General features: G+C 54.5%; 2 protein-coding genes across 2 annotated transcripts; both read left to right on the top strand.

The window, feature by feature from the left end:
- The first annotated feature begins 753 nt into the window (after positions 1-753).
- On the top strand, positions 754-5,561 carry LOC147413742 (keratin, type I cytoskeletal 14-like). Its single transcript, XM_086478028.1, has 8 exons — positions 754-1,275; positions 2,575-2,657; positions 3,189-3,345; positions 3,863-4,024; positions 4,119-4,244; positions 4,367-4,587; positions 5,074-5,111; positions 5,464-5,561. The coding sequence occupies exons 1-8, from the start codon at positions 754-756 to the stop codon at positions 5,559-5,561; spliced, it is 1,407 nt and encodes a 468-aa protein (XP_086334154.1).
- Positions 5,562-10,363: 4,802 nt separating this feature from the next.
- Positions 10,364-15,235, top strand: LOC104341022 (keratin, type I cytoskeletal 14). The gene is made up of 8 exons (XM_086478025.1): positions 10,364-10,885; positions 12,685-12,767; positions 13,080-13,236; positions 13,502-13,663; positions 13,758-13,883; positions 14,006-14,226; positions 14,580-14,629; positions 15,138-15,235. Exons 1-8 carry the CDS (start codon positions 10,364-10,366, stop codon positions 15,233-15,235), a joined length of 1,419 nt encoding a protein of 472 aa, XP_086334151.1.
- The last annotated feature ends 1,499 nt before the right edge of the window (positions 15,236-16,734 follow it).

Raw genomic sequence — 16,734 nt, 5'->3', positions numbered from 1 at the left:
TCTGCCTCTCAAACTGGCTGAAAACCTGACTGTTGCAGGGACTTTCCAGTCTCTGTAGAGAGATTTGCCCCAGACCAGTACGTAAGCAGAAATTACGGGAGTTTCTTCTCTTTTGAGCTACAAGATTTCTGCCAAATACGGTATCAGTACACAAATACCGCCAGGTCTGTGCTTGTCCTGGGACAGAGGTCCTGACGCGAAAATTTCCATCTGGCTTTGGGTTGGCCCATATAAAGATTATGGATGTGCAGAGCCCTTAAGTCAGCAGCTTTTGTTGGCTTTAGACTCTTTAAAAAAGCAAATAAATAGATTTGTACATTTTGAATGATATAAGACACTCGCGGGCGACTTGGCACATCGCCGAGGATCCACTTGCGTTACCTGACGACGGAGCAGCGGGCGGGGCCGGAGCGAGCACCTCTGCGTCTCAGGTGCAACGGCGAAAGGCTGAAACGTAGCCCTGAGCAAGGAGCTTCGCTCTGAATCACAGCGGGTGCTGGGAACTGAAGCGGAAGGAGAAGAGCCCATGTGTGCTGTCCTGCTTCTGGTGGGATGTGACAAAGGACGTGAAACCGGCGAGAGAAAAGTGATGATTCTGGAATTTGGCTCTGGCTGTCAGGGGTGACGAAAAGCGCCGGCAACGCCTCCTGGCCGGGCTATAAAGGGCTCGGAGCCAGGGGAGCGAGCACTCGCTGCCTGCGCTGCCGAGCCGGGTGTCTCTCTCCAGCCCTCCAGCCTCCGCCAGCCTTCGCCATGAGCACCACTGTCAGGCAATACTCCTCCTCCACCTCCCTGAAGGGATTTGGGGGCCCGGGGGGAGGCTCCAGCAGGCTTTCCTCCGTGCGGGTCGGGGGAGGAGGGTACAGAGCCCCCAGCGTCCACGGAGGCTCTGGCAGCTACTCTGTCTCTTCCCGCATTGTCTCGGGGCTCGGCAGCGGCTACGGGGGCAGCTACTGCAGCAGCGTCGCGGGGGGCCTCGGCGGTGGCTTTGGGGGTAGCTACGGGGCTGGCTTTGGGGCTGGCTTCGGGGCCGGCTTCGGAGGCGGCTTCGGAGGGGGCTTCGGAGGCGGCGATGGCATCCTCCCGGCTGGCGAAAAGGAGACGATGCAGAACCTCAACGACCGCCTGGCTGCCTACCTGGACAAAGTGCGTGCCCTGGAGGAGGCCAACACTGACCTGGAGGTCAAGATCAGGGAATGGTACAAGAAGCAGGGACCTGGTCCGGACCGTGACTACAGCCCCTACTACAGGACTATCGAGGAGCTCAGGAACAAGGTAGGACGCTGGGATTGACACAGTGGGACGTCTTGTTATCGGAGAGGAAGCAGAAGCACCGACTGCTGCCTCTGTCATTAGTAAGCCCTAACTATGTCGTGCAAAGTGTCTCAGATGCACATGCAGAGTGCCAGGCTCGAAATTCAGAGATGTCTCAACGTCAGCTTTTGGTTACATCCTTCTAGATGGAGTAAGGGCAGTTTTCACTGGAAGAAGCAGCTGTAAAAGGATGTAATGCAAAAATGAAGAATGAGAGACAAGATAATGCCTGTTTTAGGGAGCTTAAAATGAACATGCAGGGGAAGCTGTAGGTGTGTGCAAACTGTGAAACACTGATGTCATATTTGTAAACATTCAGTCAAAGACCTTGCAAACTTGTTTCAGCTTCTCAGTATTGATGTGATTTAGATGCTAAAGAGGAAAAGATGGAAGCGACCAATAATGAGTTTTTCACCTCCCTTTGGCAGTCACTGCCTCAGGGCCAGGCTTGATGCAAACCCACCAACCCAGGCAGCTCTGGGGGGATTTCTCTCAGATCTGATTTGATTCCCACCACCCCATTTCAGAGGAAGTATTCAAGAGTTGACTTTGTTCTTCCGTTACTTCTTAGGTATGAATTGCCCCCAGTAAAGATGGAGGAAGGCAGTGTACAGCTGGAGCTGCAGGCGTGCTGGCAAATGATGCAGGGAATCCATCTTCCCTCCATCTCCTTGGCCCCATAACTGATGTCCTCCCAGGCTCTGACCTGAACCTTCTCCCAGTGCGGATTATTTGCTCCTGGTTCTGTAACAGAGCAATCAGAAGCTGTAGGCACCTGCTCACTGCATTTTGCTCCTTTTCTGCAGTCAAGAAATTGAACCCATCCCAGAACAAAGGGGCACAAGCTTTGCCAAGCACAAACAACCCCCTGGTCCACCTGTCCTGACACAAGAGCCGCATGGTGCTGTGGGTGGGGGCGCAGGTGATTCCTCCTTGACCCTTGCGTAACCAGCACCTGACTGAAGCATGGGAACCAATGCCGTCATCAGCTCTCACACGTCTTACGTGGCTTCATGCTGCCTGTTGAAATCGTTACTGACGGATTTTTGGAACGGGAGGTCACAGAGTTATCAGCCCCTTCCTGCAGCCAGTCTCAGCTGTCTCACTTGTCCTGACTCAATACACACTTCTGCTAAGGAAAGCCCAAGCTTCTCAAAACTACCCCTGTCCTGAGTCTCACTTGTCCTCCCACCCCTTGGTCAGCCACAAGTTGCTCCTGACACTCATTTAGTGCTTTTTCTTTTATCCTCCACCCTCCAGGTCCTGGTGGCCACAGTCGACAATGCTAACCTCCTCCTGCAGATTGACAACGCCAGGCTGACAGCTGATGACTTCAGGACCAAGTAAGCCACATTTCCTGGAAAAATGGAACAAGGTCTGCACAGACATTTGATGGAATGAGGAGAAAATCCCATCCAAAGCCCAAAAAGGCAACATGGAAACAAGCCTTCAAAATGAAGGTGCAATTTCCAAAGCAGATGGTTATCTAAATCTTACAGGTGCTTAGGGATTGCTCTGGTGCCATCCAAAACTTCATTATTTTATTCCCACGGCTTGTTCCTCAGTGCAAAGAACTCGCACTGTGCCTCTGCTGTGCATTTAACACGTGTGTGCAGCTCAAGAAAGCCCAGATCCGGCAACAAGGCCCAGTGGTATCAGGGGCAAGGTGATGTTATGGACTGAGATGGACACCGTTTTATCAGCTGTTGCCCTGCAATCACTAGCATGCACCATCAGAAGTTGTCCAAGCACCGTCGGGGTCATGCAGTATTGACGTGATGCCAGTGGAGGAAGCGGACAACAAACCCAAGTGCTCTGTCCCTGGCTGGGCAAGATCTCGTGCACTTTTCATGACTGTCCCTGTGTCCCTCCAGGTTTGAGACGGAGCAGGCTCTGCGCCTGAGCGTGGAGGCCGACATCAACGGCCTGCGCCGAGTGCTGGATGAGCTGACCCTGGCCAGAGCCGACCTGGAGATGCAGATCGAGAACCTGAAGGAGGAGCTGGCCTACCTGAAGAAGAACCACGAGGAGGTGAGTGCAGAGCCAGGCTCAGAAAAGTCCAGCCTGGGCCCAGAAAATGAGATCTGGTCCAACATTTAAGACTGTGCTGAGTCTGGAACTGCTGGGGGGAAGATGAGAAGTGCTGGTAAGGAAGCAGAGATGATGCATTCTGGATAACAGCGCATCCTCTCTGGAGCCTGTATAAAATCCATTCACCACTTGTTATGTCAGTGATGTCCAGTGCAGCCATTAGAGATTCATTAACAATCCCAGCAGCTTCAGGCCTGGAAGGTTTATCTCCTGAGAAATGAAGCCAACTATAGGCTCTGATTTATTCTCCAAAGAATTAACTCAAGTGGAGATTTCTTAAGAATTTGGATTATTTTGCTTGTGATTGTGGAGCAAAGGCCCCAGTTTGCTTCCTCTTGATCTGCCCCAGAAATACCTGCTGAAGGATGCAACCTTTCCTGAAGAACTCTGTCTTGAGAGGAACATCTTTACAGGCTGGTGTTGGATGGCATGAAGATGTGTTTCTCTTTTGTGCCAGGAAATGAACGCCCTGCGCGGGCAGGTGGGTGGAGAGATCAGCGTGGAGATGGATGCTGCTCCGGGCATCGACCTCACCAAGATCCTGGCTGAGATGAGGGAGCAGTACGAGAGCCTGGCGGACAAGAACCGCAGGGACGCCGAGCAGTGGTTCTTCAGCAAGGTGAGCTGGCTCGCCGGCAGCGCGGCGGGGCGCGCGGGACCCGAGGCCGTGGCCCTCGCCGGTGCCGTGACGGCCCGGTTTTGCCTTGTTGCAGACGGAAGAGCTGAACCGGGAGGTGGCCATCAACACCGAGCAGCTCCAGAGCGGCAAGACGGAGATCACAGAGCTGCGACGCACCATCCAGAGCCTGGAGATCGACCTGCAGTCCCAGCTCAGCACGGTGCGAGGGGCCGGCTCCCTGCGGGCTGGGGGGCACGCGGGAGCGCGGGCCAGGGGACGCGTGGGTGCTCCCGTCCCTCGCGCCCTCCGTCCCCCCAACCCGTCCCTCTCCTCTGCTCGCAGAAAGCGGCGCTGGAGGGCACCTTGGCTGACACGGAAGCCCGCTACGGCACCCAGCTGGCCCAGCTGCAGGGGCTGATCACCGGCGTGGAGGAGCAGCTGGCCGAGCTGCGGTGCGACATGGAGCGCCAGAACCAGGAGTACAGGGTCCTCCTGGACGTCAAGTGCCGCCTGGAGCAGGAGATCGCCACGTACCGCCGGCTCCTGGAGGGCGAGGACGCCCAGTACGTAGAGGGGCTCCGCTGGGGAGGGCATGTCGGGAGGAGACGGGTAATAGCGACGGAAACGCAACATGAACAACCTGCATTCCCCAGAGGGTCCCGCGAGCCCGTTCCCTGACCACGGCGTGCCGCTGGGTCTCCCTTTCCAGTCCTACCAGTCCAGAGCAGCCCGGTGGTTATCACAGCGCTGCAGCACCCCCGGGATCCACCTCCATCCCGCCGGGGTCTGTGTGATCCTGGGGAAGGAGCAGGTACCGCTGCTGCTCGTTGCAGCAGGGATGCCTCCTGCCTTATGTCTGAATCCCCGTGGCACACATACATCCTTACCTTTGCCTTCCTCTCAATTTTGACACTAGGCAGTTTCCAGAAGGCATTTAGTCACATACTGGTACGAGAAGGAAAGGCAGGGTTGTAAAGAATGATTTTGTCTTAGAGACTACTCACTTTTTTCCCCTTTCTGTCCATCCTTTCTCTCTTCTCCTCCTGTAGCATGTCATCCCACTACGTCTCGCAGCCTGTGAAAGAAGGTAAGAACATGTCTTGGCTGGAACACTGATCACACATAGCTCTGTTGCACCCTTACCCACTTTCTTGGCGCAGACTGTTTTTACTAATTTACTCAAATTACTATTTTATTATATTTTCAAAATGTGAATTGACATAAACCACTCTTATGATGTACCAAAATATTTTCAGAAGACTACCTGTGCAGACTGAAACTATGCAATAAAGTATTTAGGGGTAGGAATGTGGTGGTTATATATATATTTATGGGGTTTTGAGGCAGTTGTTGGTAATAACAAAGCTACCCATGAAAATCTTTAAGACACTCTGTCCTTCCTTCCCTGTAAGTAACGGTTCCTTATTTCTCCATTGTAGCACCCGTAACCACCCGGCAAATCCGCACAATCTTTGAGGAAGTCCAGGACGGGAAGGTGATTTCCTCCCGTGAGCAGATCACCCAGGCTGCCCACTAAGGCGGCTGCGTGGTTTGCTGCAAACCTCACCCAGCAAAGCAAAAGAAGGTTCCAGCTTATGTGCTCTGGCTATGTAGACCACGAAAAGCATCTTCTCTTTTTGTCACACCCCCGCTTCCCTCACCCTTTCTCTAGGCGCTGTGCCGTGCTCAGAAATCGAATAAAGCTTTACTTTGCACTCGTGCAAACCAGGGTCTGGTCTTGCTGCTCTGAAGAGCCAGGCTGTCCTGCTCCCAGAGCTGCAGGACAAAGCTCCTCTCTGGAAGCAGCAATACTCTCCACCTTTGGTACCCAGATGCTGGGGCCAGTAGAGCTGCACTTCTGTAACACCTGAGACCTGGTGCTTCAGAGGGCAGCTGATGTGGGTGGAGGTCTAGAAAGGTGCATCGTGGGAGGTGAAACTTGTGAGAGTCTTTGTATTTCATCTCAGATTTGGCACTGGGACCTTCCGGTCGGGGCAAAGTGCCGCTTCCCTGGCTGCAACCCACAGCAGCAGCAGAGCTGAAGCTTTTGACTCAGTGAGTCCAAGCGAGGAAGTGAACAAAACCCAGGTCAGGCAGCCAGAGCGCTGCAAACGATCCCCTTCCCAGCTCGGCCTCAGCAGTTGCCCTGCAGGCCGGGTAACAAGCTTTGTGCTAAAAGGAAATTAAGCTGTAGATGTGGCAGGGGTACGCTGGCTGACGCCGCTCCAGAAACACAAACCCAGCTTAGTTTAATTCTTGCTTCCAAAGGCACCGCTAAAGAGTGAGGAAAGCAAGTGATGGTAAGTGGTGGGTATGGTCTACACAAGGAAAAAGACTGAAACTCTCTGGGCGTTATTTCTGGCCCTCCCTGCTGTCAGTGGCTGCTCCTGACGCAGCAGTTCACGTTGCCGTCAGCTGGCCCAGCCATTCCTGGAAAGCCAGTTCAGACACATTCTTGGCTGGATTCTGCCACGTTTATTACTCCATAAATTCGGCTTCTAAATCAATGGGATGATTCAGAGAAACACTACTGAATGTGTGTAAGGATAGAGCTGGCCACACAGTTTTAAGACCCTTTTCCAGAAAATCCGCCTGGATTTTACAGGGACATAAGAGAGAATTCAGGGTGTTTTTCCAAACATTAAAGGATCCCTGCAGCGCAGCGCCTACAAGCCGAGGTAGCAGGGTTCATGCTGGGGTCCAGAGGCACCCTGTGCTGCAGCCACGCAGCTCTGCCCGGTGTCGGCTGCGGGCCCCGGCCGCGCAGAGCAGACCCTCAGGGCATCAGCCGCCCCGCGCAGCAGCCCTGCGTGAGCCGCCTGAGGCGCTCCAGCACCCACCGACTCGCGGTGGGCATGGCTTGGGTTTCGAAGCTCACCGCTGACGAGCAGCGATCTCATTTCCACTCAGATTCCACCAAAGGGCACGTAACCACCACCCAGCAGAGGAGCGCTGTGGTCAGGAGAAGGGCCGCCGCCGCTCCGCGGCTGCACGCCCCCGTGGCGCATCGTGGACGGGCCACGAGTAACTGCCAGGGCCCGGCTCCCGACCCGAGGCGCTGCCCGCCACAGCATCGCCGCAGCCCTACAGACTGCCCTCCCTCCGCCCCCACGCCCTTGCGGGAGGGAGCCCCGCGCAGCCTCTCCCCAGGGATGCTCCGTGCCCCGGGGCTGGATGAGGGCAGGCGTCGAGCAGCCTGAGCTCAGACGCCCGAGAAGGGTACGGACGGACGCAGCCCGCTGTTTAACACCTGGGGCTTCCCAGGTCCCCTCTTGGGGACCCCCCGTGCTCCCCATGGGTGGTGCAGGGACCATCAACACCTCGCGCAGCTCCTCCGAGCTCCCCGCAGTGGCCAAGCCCCTCCGGCTGCCACCCTTGCACCACCCGGCGTGGGGACGCTGGAGGTGCCTCGCTGGAATTCATCTTTGCTTCATTTTTTTCTCCTGGAAAAGTCTGGGCTCACCCGTGTTGCTATAGAAACAGCAAATAATACTGTGCTATCAAAATCTCCTGTTCCAACGAGTATTTAAAATGGGATTTTGTCAGCAAAGTATTATTACTCCTGCTACTGCAGGTTGTGAGGGAGGTGTGGAAAACAGATGTTGACTCTCTCCTGCCTTAAGCATTAATAATTAGACCTTAAGGAGCCCGTTGAGGAGGGAGCTGCAGGTGGCGGCTCAGGCAGACAGGCAGCGGCAGCTTGAGGCAGGTTTCAGAAAGTGATGTTTTATTCCAGAAAGACAGTTTGACTTCTTGGGCTGCGCCGAGTTCATCTGCCATAACAGACCACTTTAGAAAGAGCCATTAAGGTGTGGCTTTTCAGCTCATTTATTTCCTATGATAACTCGATACTAGGGCAAACTTTATAAGTGCACTAAAATAAACAGCAAAGTGTTTTTGTCCAGATAGTTTCATCTATTGGGTCTGATGATCTGTATGTTTGGAGCCAGAACTTCACCTCCGTTTTCCCCCTAAAGTAAGGCAGGATCGCATGCTTGAACACCAACGTGCTACCATGGAATTACTGTCATGCCATAGAACGGGCATGCTGCTTTTGAAATGTAGAAAAAATAGGCTCATAGCATGCATGTGCTCGTGAAACAGAGGCAGAATCTGATTTAATATTCAGCCTTTTATTTAAAAGAGAGTGTGATATAAACAATATGCAGTCATTTGTGGTTGTGTGCAGTGGGAGGTCATGTAAATAACCTCTTAGAATTTTTAATACGTTGTTTTAAGTCTTAATTAACACTTCATGATTTTAATTGCCGCCTTGTGGGATTATCAAAATATCATAGATATTTTGAGCAATGTGTAATTTTATGGCACAGCTGTTAATTCGGAAACAAAAGATGAAAGAAAAGGCAATTTCATGTCCAGAAAGAATCTGCTGTTAACCCCGAAACGCTGCGGCAGTCACCCGTCCTACAGCCGGGCTGCGGGAGCTGATCACCGCTGCTGCCTGGCCGGTCCGGAGGGCTTTGAGGGCTTGGACCTGCCCGGGGGCCCTGCGCTGGTTTTGTCCCTGGCGTTCCCCCTTCTCCGTGCCACCGCTGCGCTCCGCGAGGACAGCCCCCGAGTTCGGCCCTTTTGTCTCCCCGGGGTGAGGGTGAGGCAGCGAGGACGGGCAGCAAGCGCGTTCCTTGGGGCTACACGTCCCAGCCGCCCCCGCACTGCCGCGCCGTCGCCGTCCGCACCTGGGGAGGACGAGCGGAGAGTGGGCGGCCGCTGGCCCCGCGCCCCGTCTCCCGGCGCCCGCGCGACAAGAAGATGCTGCCGCCGAGAGCCTGAACCCGGCCTCCGGCCAGAGCAAACACGGCGGAGATTCCAGTTCTCCGGTTCTCCAAGTCGCGCAGACTTGGCTCTGTTCACCAGTGGCAAACGGGAACCCGGGCGGCTGCGCTTCTCCACAGCAGCCACCTCCCGGTATTCCAAGGACACATCCTGCTCCTGTATCGTTTCCAGCTTTCTCCAGATGGAGGGGAGGGAGTCAGGCCCTTTAAAGCGACTCAGAAATGTACCTTTGTTGCATTATTTCCATACTCTTTCCCCCCTCCTTTGGCAAATGATCTAAGGAAGAACTTGGCTGTTGGGAAGGGGTTGTTGGGGCCTGTCTGCAAAGACAGTCAAACAATTCACCACGTACACACATGAGAAATATCTTCTCCTCCACACCCTGCATTGTTAGCTAGTGACACTCAGGTTTGTGGTTTCTGCCCGCGAGGCAGGTCAGCACGGAGCACAGACACTGGAGCTTGACCATGCCTGGGGCTCTCATTTTTTGAGCCTTTTTGCTCTTCAGAGGCAACCGGTATCTCTCTTGAAGCTCTGTTTACATGGGACCTGTAAACTCCAAATTCACACTGAGGTTGTCCTCCCTGGTCACAGCTGATTGAGATGTTCATCACAGAAAACATCGTTAGCATTCCCTGCTAAGCTATGTCACTGTCAACTTGGCGCTCTTGTACATGGCGCTCAGAGACCAGCAGCTTTTTTCCTTACATCCATCATCTACCTCATGCTATTCCACATTTTTTTCCTGGAGCATCTCATAATTTTTAAGTTATGCCAGCCAGTAACTATACCATGCCCTTTCTGAATGGTTTGCTAGGCTCTTGTACACCCAGAAAACATCCACTGCTTATTGCCTTTCCGTATTCCTCCACTTTTGGGTGGTGTCTGAAGCGAAGAATTGAATGAGCCCTGAAGCACGAACTCCCTTTTCATTGCTTTTTCATTACAGAACATCCCTCTCGGTGGATAAAAGAGCAGGCTTGTATTTCCAGGATTGCTAGCCAAGTACCTCCTGGCACCGTTGTGCTCACGGGACTGTGGATGTACATTCAGGGCTTCACAACACGGCTCTTGTCCCGGCAGGTGCAGCCTGAGCAGAGGCAGGAAACTGCAGGCGCTGGGACAAAAGGACACCGTAAAAGAGATGCTGACTTACTGCATCGAACCGCTGCCTGAACACCTCTGCTCCAGAGCTAACAGTACAAAGCAGCATTAAAATGTAGCCCTGAGCAAGGAGCCTCCTACTTTGACTCACACCTGACTATTTACTTGGAAACGGAAGAAGCATAAAGACACCCTTTGTGAGATAAAACGTTTCTAGTGGAATAGGACAAAAAGCATTAATAGAACAAAGGCAAAAATGACGATTCTGGAAGTTGGCTCAGATTTTAGGAGTGATCATTGGGAATGCAACAAAAAAAAAGCGCCGGCAACGCCTCCTGGCCGGGCTATAAAGGGCTCGGAGCCAGGGGAGCGAGCACTCGCTGCCTGCGCTGCCGAGCCGGGTGTCTCTCTCCAGCCCTCCAGCCTCCGCCAGCCTTCACCATGAGCACCACTGTCAGGCAATACTCCTCCTCCACCTCCCTGAAGGGATTCGGGGGCCCGGGGGGAGGCTCCAGCAGGCTTTCCTCCGTGCGGGTCGGGGGAGGAGGGTACAGAGCCCCCAGCGTCCACGGAGGCTCTGGCAGCTACTCTGTCTCTTCCCGCATTGTCTCGGGGCTCGGCAGCGGCTACGGGGGCAGCTACTGCAGCAGCGTCGCGGGGGGCCTCGGCGGTGGCTTTGGGGGTAGCTACGGGGCTGGCTTTGGGGCTGGCTTCGGGGCCGGCTTCGGAGGCGGCTTCGGAGGGGGCTTCGGAGGCGGCGATGGCATCCTCCCGGCTGGCGAAAAGGAGACGATGCAGAACCTCAACGACCGCCTGGCTGCCTACCTGGACAAAGTGCGTGCCCTGGAGGAGGCCAACACTGACCTGGAGGTCAAGATCAGGGAATGGTACAAGAAGCAGGGACCTGGTCCGGACCGTGACTACAGCCCCTACTACAGGACTATCGAGGAGCTCAGGAACAAGGTAGGATGCTGGGATTACCAAGATGTCTTCATTAAAGTAATTTCTAAAAAGATGACCCTGTTCCTAACAGCTGAAGGGAAGAGTATTAGCAAATGACGGATAATTGGTCTGAGATGGGAAAACAGAAAGAGCGTGCTTGGAAATACTAGTAATCATTTATGAACAGCAGTTTCTCGATCGTGTCCTCCTCAAGGTACAAAGATGGGTTTTCTCTTGACTGTTTCGGTGTAGGGAGCAGGCCGGGGCAGGAAAGCAGGAGTCGGAGGCTATCAGAGGTTGGTTCAGGTTATCTGATGCTCCCGCGCGCGTGCTGCCACGCCAGTCACGTCCTGCCTTTCCTCCATGCTGCTTACGCCCCAAGTATGTGCTCCCTTTGCTGGGCTCCTGATCAAGCACTCTGCAGGCAGGGACACGTTACCTCTTTGGCACTGTTAGCTACTGAATGATATGCAAATGGAGATGCTAAGTTGTTCTCATAAATAGCCTACACATCGGATCCATTCCAGCCGCATAGGAGGCTCAGGGTAGAGGTTAAGAAAGAAACTGCCCTATGGGATGGTTGTTCTCTGGGAGGTGCAAACACAGACACGAGTGAAATCCAGGAGTCAGAACACACTGGGCTGTGGTAGGGGCTTCAGAGCTGCTGAAGTCAAGTGTGTGCCCTGCTCTGAAATGCAGTAGACGAAACCAGGGCCAAGGTTGTTTCTTCATTCTTAGCAGCTCCCTGGCTGATTTCAGGCAAAGGCCCTTGAATGAAAGCACCAGAATCTGTCCTTCCCTTCCTACCCTGCCATCACTGCCTCCCTCTGCCCACGTTACTCATCGTGAGCTGATTGCCTGGTCCTTCACCACTGCCTACTCAGATGACAGCAGCCTTAGTAAGCTCAGGTTCCACTGGAGGGGATGGAGGTGTGGGCGGTTGGGCAAGGACAATACCTGGTCTGTGAGAGAGAATTCCAGGGAAATGGGGGCGGTAGCCCAAGCCCTGGGGGAAATCACATACCTAGAATTTTTCAGATCTTTAGCGCTTCTCTTGGGCTTCACCTTGGGGTGGAGGGCTCCTGCCTTGATGCACAAAGCTTCTCTTAAGATTCCAGCTTGTCAGGTGTGCCCTGAACTGGAGTGCAGAAACATGTGGAAGCAGAAGCTGTCTCCAGATTTGAGCAATGAAGTGCTGGGTCTCACAGGAGCCCTCTGCTCCTGATCCAGAGGGAAGCAGACCCTTCCCTCCCCTCCTGCACCGCAGCTCAGAAATTACTACATCAATATTCCTGGATTATTGCTTGGATATCCCCTGAAGCACCAGAACTCAGTGAGAGCTTTTCATTAGCTTGTGGCCACAGAAATTACCGCTCATTAAATGGCCAATCATTTTCAAAATCCCAGAACAAATACTTGCACCTCAGGTGTAATTACGAAAGCAAAACGATGCAGGCACAAGGCACTCCTTCCTCAACCCTTTTTCCCTCCCCAGCTGGGCTGTTCAGCACTGCCAGACAAAGCCCAGAGCGCTGCCAGGACTCAGCGTGGCGTGAGCCGGCGCCTGGAGGTGCTGTCCTGGCAGGGGCAACAGGCCGGGGCATGTGCACACACCGGTGTCTTCACAGGACCGAATCGGTGCCAATGAGAGACTAAGCACGAGCATCTGCCTCCCCCTGCAGAGCCCATCTACAAGTCCAGCCAACGGGCAGGAGGTTCAGTGCTGCTCCAGTCCTTCTTCTGAATGGGCACTCAAGCAGGAGCATGCCATTTTTTGGAACCACTTTTTCATCCTTTTGCTTTCTTTTATCCCCCATCAGATTCTTGCTGCAACTGTGGAAAATGCCAACATCGTCTTGCAGATTGACAATGCCAGGCTGGCAGCTGATGACTTCAGAACCAAGTAAGTCCAATGCCTTTGAGAGCTCTTACGAGAAAGGAGGGACAAGCCAGTCTGTTTAAGGCTTTCCTTTGCCTTCTGCAACTGAAGGTGCTCCCTCAGGTCACTGCTCACTAAAAGTGTGACATCTGGGAAGCGCACAGCTCTCCCTGGGCACAGCGTGGGCTGGACACTCCTGCACCGTGGAGGGCTGTGCATGCACATTTGATAAAAGACGCTCGGTGGAAATACGCCAAGCTGGGGAAGGAAACAGCAAGAAAGAACCTGTATCAGCTGGGCTCTGGGGTTTAACTGCGTGTGTGCGTGTGTCCCCAGGTTTGAGACGGAGCAGGCTCTGCGCCTGAGCGTGGAGGCCGACATCAACGGCCTGCGCCGAGTGCTGGATGAGCTGACCCTGGCCAGAGCCGACCTGGAGATGCAGATCGAGAACCTGAAGGAGGAGCTGGCCTACCTGAAGAAGAACCACGAGGAGGTGAGTGCAGAGCCAGGCTCAAACTGGGACCCACAAAATGTACCTCGTGCAGAATGGGAAGTGGTCAGGTCAAACGTGCAGGAGTGCCTCTGCAATTAGGGCTGCCAGGAGTGGGTAAGGGGGAGGGAAACAATCCTGTCAGACAGGACCTCCAGGAGGAGGCCTGTGGGGTTCACGTGCTGGGTGCAAATAAGAAATCTGTCATGATGGGAATATACAGATTTCACTCCGACGTGTATCATATCATGTGTCTCTTTTGTGCCAGGAAATGAACGCCCTGCGCGGGCAGGTGGGTGGAGAGATCAGCGTGGAGATGGATGCTGCTCCGGGCATCGACCTCACCAAGATCCTGGCTGAGATGAGGGAGCAGTACGAGAGCCTGGCGGACAAGAACCGCAGGGACGCCGAGCAGTGGTTCTTCAGCAAGGTGAGCTGGCTCGCCGGCAGCGCGGCGGGGCGCGCGGGACCCGAGGCCGTGGCCCTCGCCGGTGCCGTGACGGCCCGGTTTTGCCTTGTTGCAGACGGAAGAGCTGAACCGGGAGGTGGCCATCAACACCGAGCAGCTCCAGAGCGGCAAGACGGAGATCACAGAGCTGCGACGCACCATCCAGAGCCTGGAGATCGACCTGCAGTCCCAGCTCAGCACGGTGCGAGGGGCCGGCTCCCTGCGGGCTGGGGGGCACGCGGGAGCGCGGGCCAGGGGACGCGTGGGTGCTCCCGTCCCTTGCGCCCTCCGTCCCCCCAACCCGTCCCTCTCCTCTGCTCGCAGAAAGCGGCGCTGGAGGGCACCTTGGCCGACACGGAAGCCCGCTACGGCACCCAGCTGGCCCAGCTGCAGGGGCTGATCACCGGCGTGGAGGAGCAGCTGGCCGAGCTGCGGTGCGACATGGAGCGCCAGAACCAGGAGTACAGGGTCCTCCTGGACGTCAAGTGCCGCCTGGAGCAGGAGATCGCCACGTACCGCCGGCTCCTGGAGGGCGAGGACGCCCAGTACGTAGAGGGGCTCCGCTGGGGAGGGCATGTCGGGAGGAGACGGGTAACAGACACAAAACGTGCTGCCTGGGGCTCAGTTCAACTGCAGCTTTCAGGGTTTGTCCTTCTGTTCATACCAGCCACGGATGCCCAGTGGCTCTATCCCGGGTTTCTGTCTGCGGTGAGATGCTGTAACGGGCACCCTTCGCTGCTGGCAGGGCACTGCCCTTCAGGAGACACGGAGCAGAGCAGCCGTTTTAGCAACCACCATGAGCCTTTTCTGTTCTCCTTCTGCCTGAATACACAGCCTGTGAATCAGCAACAGAAAAGAATTTGTCCCTGACTTCTCTGTTTCTCTCCTTCTCTTGCAGCATCTCTTCCCAGTACTCCTCGGCTATGTCCTCACACTCCGGCAGAGACGGTAAGAACCTGTCTTGCTCCACACACTTACAACAAACAGCTCTGAGACCTGCAGCTGTCAGACTGATGGAGTGAAAATCACTCCTCGGGCGTGCTGCGCCGCCTCGCCGGCTGAATCAGAGTGATTCGGGAGAGCTGTGTGCATCTTACAGCTGCTAATCGCAGGAAAAAGCTGTCAGGAAGGGAAATACTTTGCACTCCTTTACCACAAGAAAGACTCGCCCTAAATGGGCCTTGTGATCGAGCAGCCAGTGTTCTGGCTTTACACAGACCTGAAAAATCAAGCGACACCTCGCATTCCTGGAGTGTGCCTTTTGCCTCCTGGAGCTCTGCTGTCAGCCTGGCTCTTCCCCCTGCCTAGCCGATGTAGGGTTGTCTGAAAGAGCATCTTCCAGTACCTTGTGGAATTTCCGACATCTTCCTGAAGAACATGCAATATCCGATAATGTGTTAAGAAATTTCTCGCCTCCCTGCCCCCTGAATAATTGTCCTCTGCTTTCCTTTTGCAGTGGTGACGTCTTCCCGTCAGGTCCGCACGATCGTTGAGGAGGTGCAGGACGGGAAGGTGGTCTCCTCCCGGGAGCAGGTGGCGCTCACCACTCGCTAGGAGGGCAAGCAGCTCCGGGGACCCTCGGCCCCAGGCTCCAGAGAGCAGCGAGCTGAACCAAGCACTGCCTGAGGCCGTGGGTGATGGGGCTGTGTCACAGAAAGCAGGCGGCTTCATTCATCTGCTCCTCCTTCCTGTATTACCCTAATTCCACGCGGGTGCCATCGTGCACCCTGTACACATTTAATAAAGCTTTTTTCCCTCGTTCATGCAACTGCAGGCTCGTCTGTCACTGATACGTGATCCCTCAAAGCCTCAGGGTTGTGTGTTTGTGCCAGGGAAAGTCCTAAGAAACCACAAGAAAAAGCCAGCGAGAGGACGGGAAAGGAGGGATGTGGGTTCCACCCGGAGCAAAATTAATTTGAGATAGTTTTTCCTACTGAACTCATTTCTCATAAATACATGGGACTGACTGAGACATAAACCAGATAATTTCGATACAAAATGAAGGCAATGACAGAAGGACGATGTTTGAGGTCAATGTGCCGCACCACCGATAACGAAAGCCAACAAAATAAAGCTTGGTTCTCTAACTCTTGGTATCGGAAAGAATCCCTTTCTCCTGTAAGTTGAACTAAAATGACTTCAGCAAGACTGCCACTGTCGTGTGTACCGTGCCGAGACGTGAGCCCAACGACAGGCTGGTTGGCAAATCTCTTACACACGCGCCTTTGTTCTTATTCGGCTGCCTGTAAATCACACCACTAGGCACACTGTACATTACACAGGTCTTTTCCTGCTGCCTGAGGGCTGCACTTAACAGGTTCTAAAGTAACCGTTGCTTAATCCGCAGAGGGATGAGTAGCAATGAGTTTTTATCACTAAGGTATCTAGTAGATCACCGCTAAAATCCTCCTTGGAACACAGGAGCTCGTTACGTATGTCAACGCCTGCAGGCAAGCTGCCACTCAGGATTAGGTGAGGCAGCCTGCGCGCTGGCAGCCGGTGCCAGCTCTGCCTCTGCCCACTCACCTCCTGGAGAGCGGCAGAGGAACCACAGGGGGCTGTGAGGAACCACAGGGGGCTGCGCTGGCCACACACCCCCTGTGGGCTCGACAGGAGAGGAAACCACTTCAGACCCAAAAGCCTGACGGCCTTGCTTAGATCCACTGCAGGCTTTCCAGGCAGTGGTACCTGGGAGCAAGGTCCAGCCTTGGACCACAGCCCGTGTTCATCACCCACCTCGAGCCTTGGGCCTTAGAGAAAAGGGGAAGGAAACAGTTTGCAGTAAATCAGCTTCCCTTTGCTCAGCAGGATGCCCAAGGGGCTGTGCGGCTGAAGGGAAGCACACTTGTCTCTGGGACGATTAGCGGTGATTCATCCTCCCTCAGCCTCCACAAGGGCTTCGCGGCCCTTATGGAACAGCTACAGAGGCACGCTCCCCGCCCGAACAGACTCTTGAAAAGAGCTGATGATGTCATGCTGGGCATGACAAGACAAGCAAAGGAGAGGGAAGGTGATCGAAGAAGTGGGGAACCTGCCAGGTCTTTCCAGAAAAG

Source organism: Leptosomus discolor, chromosome 25 (assembly GCF_034619465.1).
Source record: "Leptosomus discolor isolate bLepDis1 chromosome 25, bLepDis1.hap2, whole genome shotgun sequence".
Classification (NCBI taxonomy): Eukaryota; Metazoa; Chordata; class Aves; order Leptosomiformes; family Leptosomidae; genus Leptosomus; species Leptosomus discolor.
Note: the sequence above shows the minus strand (reverse complement) of the source record. Positions and strands in the feature narration are given on the sequence as shown.

Bases quoted from the DNA above. Each gene is read 5' to 3' on its own strand.
- LOC104341022 (XM_086478025.1), top strand. From the start codon at position 10,364: ATGAGCACCACTGTCAGGCAATACTCCTCCTCCACCTCCCTGAAGGGA. The intron at 13,664-13,757 runs GTGAGCTGGCTC...GCCTTGTTGCAG, and splicing joins AGCAGTGGTTCTTCAGCAAG to ACGGAAGAGCTGAACCGGGA. The intron at 13,884-14,005 runs GTGCGAGGGGCC...CTCTGCTCGCAG, and splicing joins TGCAGTCCCAGCTCAGCACG to AAAGCGGCGCTGGAGGGCAC.
- LOC147413742 (XM_086478028.1), top strand. From the start codon at position 754: ATGAGCACCACTGTCAGGCAATACTCCTCCTCCACCTCCCTGAAGGGA. The intron at 3,346-3,862 runs GTGAGTGCAGAG...CTTTTGTGCCAG, and splicing joins TGAAGAAGAACCACGAGGAG to GAAATGAACGCCCTGCGCGG. The intron at 5,112-5,463 runs GTAAGAACATGT...TCTCCATTGTAG, and splicing joins CTCGCAGCCTGTGAAAGAAG to CACCCGTAACCACCCGGCAA.